Source organism: Ambystoma mexicanum, chromosome 7p, assembly GCF_040938575.1.
Source record: "Ambystoma mexicanum isolate Mex_15411 chromosome 7p, UKY_AmexF1_1, whole genome shotgun sequence".
Classification (NCBI taxonomy): Eukaryota; Metazoa; Chordata; class Amphibia; order Caudata; family Ambystomatidae; genus Ambystoma; species Ambystoma mexicanum.
In genome coordinates, this window is record NC_090939.1 from 268,537,467 (window position 1) to 268,544,667 (window position 7,201).

A 7,201-nucleotide genomic window follows, 5' to 3' on the forward strand; every position below is an offset into this window, starting at 1 on the left:
CGTCTGAACAAACTCTATTGTTGGAGTAAGAGCTGTATAACCCTTCAAGTACACACTATTTAGTTTTGGGTAATCGGTAAGAATGTGTTGGGTAGTCTCTACCGATGAGTTACATAGTCGTCAGAGTCTATCCTTGTGTGGAATCCAAATCCAACTACCAGTGCGCTCCTCTGTCGGGAGTATATTTAACCACGTGTAGGTGATGAATCTTCTCAACTGCCTGAAACATAACTTAGTAAGGTATGTGCATGGTAAATTAGGGAAAAAGCCTTGGCTAGTATATATGATGTAGTTTTTTTAAAGAGATTACTCAAATGGTTGTCTGCATCCCAAACTGGTTTTATTGTTGAGTATGATCAGACCCTTGGGGAGGTCTAACAGTTGTTCTATAGATAGTCCTAAATTACTTAAGTGGTTTGTTACACTACCCAGAAGTTCTAGTAAAAAAGGTTTAAGTTACTAACCTGTGACTCTTGTCCTCCAGCATGGGTCTGGCATGAATTTGCATGCTCATGAATGTTCCCCGTCGTCAGGCAGGGAATCCTAGGTAAAAGAAAAACAGTTTCACTTTAGCTTTACAATTGTATTTCTCCACTAAACCAATCACTGTCCTCCGGGTCATACTGCCCCCAACCAATGACAGTCCTCGCCCTAACATCCACCCCTGGTGGCCATCTTCAGATCTGGTAAGCACGTAAAGTGATGTGATATGGCATTTATATTGCAAGTGTTTCTTGTGGCAGTATGAACCAAGGAGAGCCACATAGGAGAAAGAGGAAGGGTTTGCATGTGAATCCATGCATGCCAGACCCATGCTGGAGAACAAGAGTTACAGGTAAGTAACTTAAACCTTCTCCAGCATGGGGTCTGGCAAGGATTCAAATGCTCATGAATAAAGATTAGACAGTAGTACATATACACAACCATGGGAGCTGGCAAGGCTCTATAGAAGCGGGGCACACCAGAGAGAAACGCTGTCGTTGCTGCGATGGCTCTGGTGGAGTGGGCTCTCAGCCCACCAAGCAGAGACCTGCTATCCAGCCGATGACAGTGCATGGTGCAGCCGGAGAGCCAGCTGGAGATGAAAGCCTTCAACAAGGCTTTCCATCATTCACAGGTCCAAAATTGATGAACAACTCAGAAGTCTTCTGAAAACTGTTTGTGCGTGCCACTTAAAACTTCAGGACAAGAGCAACATCCAGCAAATGCAACGCCCTCTCCGCTGGGGATGATGGATTCGGGAAGAAGACAGGCAACACAAAAGGCTTGTTGAGGTGAAACTCCCACGGCAATTTCGGCATAAAGGTGGGGTGTGGGGTATGCACAATACCACAGTGAGTTCCTGTTAGACAGAATCATGTGCAGTGCCCTTAGGGACCACTACACACAATTAAGATTACAGGTGGCAATACAAGTTTTACCTTTGGTGCAAGCCTGTACTACTATGTCAGAGTGGCAGCAGTGGCGGAGCAGCCAGGCTTATCTCAAGAGTATATGAGCAGTAGCAGAGATTAAAGTGGTAACAATGGTGTAGAGGAGCACACCTTTTTAGATTTTGACTTCTGGTTTTGAAATGATTTCTCATACAGTTTTACAAGTGACTTTCAGAATTACTTAGGTGCTAACAGAATCGGATTCCGGGTTACAGAATCCAATTTGAACAGAACAGTTTTGGGATCACTTTAGAAAAAATGACCTTGGCTCCGTGCACACTTTTGAGCATAAACCTATGCAAAATGAGTACTCTCTCTCTGTTTATCTTACAATTTTTCTCATGTTTTAATTATTTGAACACAAAGTATAATTAATGGTGGCTAAACGTCACACATAAGTTTTCAAGTTTCTTAAATACTCAAAACGTACACTTTTCTACAATTTGGCATTACCTCATGCTTTACAATACTCAATCTGGATACAATATTTTAAAAAAATACTTGAAACATTTTTATATAGTTCCCATATCATGCGAAGAAATGTCACACTTTCTTCATTTTACAGTCCATTTCCTATAGCTCAGAGAAACATTAGTCCATATATAAGACTTACCTTTAGCTTCAGGCTGAATGCCCTTTTGTTCATGGAATTCTCTAATGCACGACGCGTTTCGGGCTATAAACGCCCTTCATCAGGTGCTGACCAATGTCTTATTTCATTGAATTAGGTTCTGAAAATTAAATCAACATATATTTCTGATCAATACCTTCATCCATCTATTTTCAAATTATATTTTTTCTGTTTTTGTACTTTTCATGAGTATTCTCATTGACCTGGGGTACCTGTAACATTGAAGATTGTGTCTTATTTAAAACATCTTGAATGTATCAGTTCTGCTTGTTCAATTCAGTCTGGCTCTACGCCTGCTCTCTACCTTAAAGCACAATTGGCGATTTTCTGTGTGGTCTGTTGATAAAACGAATGCCGTTCGTTTTTTTAACTGTCTGTTGTTTGAATGTGAGTGGGTTTTGTGCTGGGACAGTCGCTAGAACATAGCGCTGTGTCCCAATTACAAAACCCGGATTAACTAATAGTTAAAGCCAGTTGCGTTTTAAAAAAAAAGATTTTGGTTCTCACCTCGGCGCGGCAGTCTGCCCGGGTAGCTTTTTTTGTCCTTTTCACTCATTCACGCTTCTTAGCCTCAGGTTATTCGTTTTGGGCTTTCACCTTCCGCACGTCCCTATTCGGTGCTGGCTCCGTTAGTCCTTGCGTGTCTTCTCCTGGAAGCGAAGCATGAAGTGCTTGTATCGCCTTGGGCTTGCTTAGCTTACATGTTGTTTTTGTCAGTTGCGATGGTAACCGTATAGTACTTAGTCCATTCTTTCTTTCTATGGATGTGGGGGTGTCTAATCCTGTGCAATTCGCCGGGCGCCATCTTGTGGTGTCCTTGGAAAATGAAATCTCTGTATCGAGTTACGTTCCTCCTCACTCGTGATGTGTATTGACGCCACCTTGTTTGGTCTAATGTGGATTGGCAGTCCCTTGCCAGATGTATTCAAAGAACACATTCTTCTATGATCACAATGTGGTTGGTGGAGTATCCATTTTTTCATATTGTGTGTTTTTTATGAAAGGATTTTTTTCTCTACATGTTATAGAAAACAACTTAGATCCCATTTGGCATTCATCCCATTCGGCTGCATGGTATTCAGTTTTTCTATCCAGTACGTTTCTTTCTGTAACAGCATTTTGTGGATGTTTCCCCCTCTCCTTGGCATTTTTATTTGTTCAAGAATAATGAACCTTATCTGGGCAATGTTGTATCTTTCTTTTTTGAAATGTTGTGATACTGGAGATTTGATGGCTGCAGTCCTTATGTTTGACTTGTGTTCGGACCATCTTGTTTTAGCCTTCCTCGTTGTCATTCCCACGTAATATATACTGCAGGAGCATCTAATGCCGTATATTACGTTTTTTGAGTCACATGTGGATGAAAGATGGAGCTTTATCTTATACCCTTTATGTGGATGGGTGATGGTATTGCCTTTAATCAAGTTGTTGCAATTATTACAGTTATAACACAGTGTTGTTCCTTTGAAGTTTTCATGAGTTTCTCTTTCAGCTGAGAAATCTGCTTTGATCAGATGTTCTCTGATCGATTTACTTGTATTGTAAGCGAAAAGTGGAGGTTCTGGAAAAAGTCTTTTCATCATCGGGTCAAGTGTTAGAGTTGTCCAGTTTTTTTTAATGATTTTTGGACTCTGTTGTGAGTAGGTGGTGACATATACCAATTTCTCTGCTTCTGTTTTTACTTTAGGTTTAAGTGCTTCTTCTCTACTGATCCTGCTTACTTTGTCCACACTTGTGGTGATGTTAGTTGGCTGATAACCTCTTTTTTCAAATTTACTTTTCAGGAATTCCATCTTGTTGTTGTATTCCTCATCTTCCGAAATAATCCTTCTGTATTTTAAGAACTGACTAAATGGTATACTCTCTATTGTTCTTCGTGGATGAAAGCTGTGGGCATGCAATATGCTGTTTCTATCTGTCAATTTTGTGTATATTGTGGTTTCCAGTTTGCCTCTTTTCTTGAATATTTGTACGTCCAGGAATTCAATTGTATCTTTACTTGTCTTTGTTGTTAGTGTTATCCTGGGTGCCATTCTATTCAGGTGTTGGAAAAATATCTCTATCTCTTCATGAGATCCACTCCATATACCGAAGATATTGTCTATGAAACGGTAGATACACTTCAATTGTTTTGTCCACCTTTCTTCATTGAAGATATTTGTTTCTTCCAGGTACGCCATGTATGTGTTGGCATAACTTGGGGCCATTGCGGCCCCCATTGATGTTCCAGATGTTTGTATAAAGTACTTGTCCTCGAACATGAAAAAATTGTTCTGTAAAACAGTTTTCAACAATTTTAGAATGAACAGTTTGTCTGCTTTACAATCCGTGTCTGGTTTTCACAATAGCCACTCCATGGCTTCAAGTCCCCCCTCATGGGTGATGTTAGTATAAAGACTTACAACGTCCATTGTGAAGAGAACGTCCTGTTCTTCGTCTATTTGAATATTATTCAATTTGTTCAAAAAGTCATTTGTGTCTTTGATATAGGTCTTGAATTTATGAACTGAGGTTTGGATTGCTCGGTCTATGTATTGTGCTAGAGGCTCAAGTAGACTGTTTTTGGCTGCAATGATTGGTTTTCCTGGTGGGTTAGTCAGATCTTTGTGAACTTTAGGTAGCGTATGATCGGGATTGATGGATATTGATTCATCAAGACATGTTTTGTGCAGTGATTTATTAGTTCGTCATTTTCAGCATCATCTAGTGTGGTTTTAATTAATTTCTGAACTTTTTCTGTGGGATTTTCAAAAATTTCAAGATAGGTGTTATCATCTGCTAGCTGTCTTTCTGTTTCAATTTTGTATTGTTATGAATTCAAACTAACATCAGCCATTTTGCAAGCAAAAATCATTCTATATAAATACGGTAAAATTTCCATCTACCCGGCACTCTACTTCTGGCTACAGAAAATAACGCTGACTTTGTTATATGGATTAGAAGCGAGAGACATCATCCCTACCATTAGCCTAGATAGACTAGAAGCCAAATTTTGGAGGCAGATCCTAAAAGTTCCTCAATCTACTCCTGGTCCTGTGCTGAGATACGAGCTGGGTCTCACTTCATTAAGTGCCAAATATCACTGGCAGATGTGTGCCTTGCTTCGCAAATGTCTGGTTACCTCCAATGAAACATCTCTCCTTGCTGTTTTGTCAACTTACATATTTACTTCATGACCCTAGCAGATGTTAATTTAGAAACATTGATCATGAATCCTGTAAGAGCAAAAACAAAAAATATTTCAGCAAGATTGGATTGACACCCGCGCAAAATGTTTGTCCTATAAATTCATGAATACTGCATATCTGGTTAAAAAGAAATTGGGCGTTGCTGAACCATATTTGTATAAAGCCCCTTCCCCACAAATGCGCATGGCAAACACAAGGATGCGTCTAAACTTATGGAGTACGAGAGAGTTGTTATGCCTACGTAAGCAAATAACAAAGTGAAAACTTCTGCAGATTCTGTAATAATCAGACAATTAAAGAAACCTTAGAACACCTGGTCATCGAATGTTCAGCATTGGCCCTATTGAGATCAAAATATTATGGGAGACATATGTTGGTGGTAGCAAGTGTTCCTTCTGGGCTCAGATGGTCTTTTCTAATTAATTCTGCGAAGATGAGCTTAAAAATTGCAACAGTTAATTTTCTCAATGCGTTAGCCTTGATGGAATGAAATATTTTATATTGAATGATGAATTTTATAATGTAAATGATGTACCTAAACTGTTCCTGTGAGACGAATCCCATACTGTAAATGATGTATTTAAACTTTGCCTATGCTACAGATTATGTGGGATGCATTCTCTTTTAATTGATAACTTAGATAAGCAATTAAGAAAATGACCATGGGAAGATTTTCTACCTTCCTTAATCGTGTTATCTAATGTTATATTGTTTTAAAATTACTTTTGTGTTAGTTTAACAAAATATAGTCTATTGCACCCCAATTTTTGTAATTTTTTTAATTTTTGTAATTCTGTAACAGGATTTTATGGAAAAATAATGAAAATGTTTTATTCTTTCTTTTTGTAAAACAAACAAATTTTGTTGAAAAAAGTTGATTGAATTCAGCTAAATTTCAATAAAGAAGAAAAAAAAAAGAATTCATCACTACCAATGCTCCCCCCTTATCCGCTGGTTTCAGTACTAAGTTGGGATTTTGCCACACGTTTTTCAGCACTTGCTGCTCTCTTTTTGTGAAATTTGTTTTTGTTCTTTTTCGGTAGTTACATTTTTCCAGATCTTTAGAACTTGTTTTTGAAACACATCAATCAATGGATTTTATTTTGGTGGCATGAATGTGCTTTTCGGTTTCATTTCTAGATATTTGCAGTCTTCTTTCGGCGAACCCCATTCACATGTGTCAAAGAACAGTTTCACTTTCATTTTCCGGGTTCATTTGAAGAAATCGATTTTTTCTTTTAAGAATGAACTGCTATGACTGGGGACAAAAGAAATGCCTTTTTGTAGCGTTTTTTTCTTCAATTTTGCTCAGCCTGTAGTCAGAAATGTTGATAACTAACTTATCTTTTGCAAGAAGTTCACTTTCCGAGTTGGATTTTTTCTTCTTGACTCTTCTAGTTTTGCCCTGTCTAAAAAAGATGCAATGTTCTCTGATGGTTATTTCGTTCCCTTTGATGCTGTTGGTATTTGTTTGTCTCTTTCCGTGGATGTTTGTTGTTCCTGTTTGGGTATTTCTGATTCACCACTTGATGCCTCAGAGGAGGCACTTCCTGTAGTCGGAGTTCTTTTATTGTAGTTTGTTGACCAAGGGGTCAAGCCTGGTGAAAGTGAGAACAGGGAAGCAAACTGATTTAACAGTAACTTGCACTCATCCTGTTGGTCAGATGTGAGACTGGAAGAGAGATTAACTCCTTCCACTTGCTCATCTAAAGGTAAGCCTCTGAGGAGGTCAGGCAGAGGTTCACTCTCCTCCTTCTCCTGAGCTGAAGCTAGAAGCAAAGCTCCTATGTCAGGTCTAGAGACATAAGCCTTTAAACGGTTGGTGTGAAAGAGTCTGGGAGCCTCCATAGGATTGCCTAAGTCCACCAGATAGTTCACCTCTCCAAGTTTACTCACAACCTTGAAGGGTCCTATCCATTTGTCCTGCAAGGCCCTCTGCCTTGTGGGGA

The 7,201-nt window shown here is 39.0% G+C and overlaps 1 protein-coding gene across 2 annotated transcripts in view; it reads right to left on the reverse strand.

Annotated features, from left to right (window-relative positions):
• Positions 1-5,324, reverse strand: part of LOC138526035 (uncharacterized) — a 105,919-nt gene extending 100,595 nt beyond the window's left edge. For both annotated transcript variants that reach the window (XM_069636336.1, XM_069636337.1), the window contains exons 1-2: positions 2,047-5,324; positions 465-543 (exon numbers count right to left, since the gene is read on the reverse strand). In XM_069636336.1, coding sequence (XP_069492437.1) covers positions 3,087-4,325 — 1,239 coding nt within the window. In that variant the 5' untranslated portion in view covers positions 4,326-5,324 and the 3' untranslated portion in view covers positions 465-543; positions 2,047-3,086. The remainder of the gene's footprint in view (positions 1-464; positions 544-2,046) is intronic.
• Between the last annotated feature and the right edge of the window lie 1,877 nt (positions 5,325-7,201).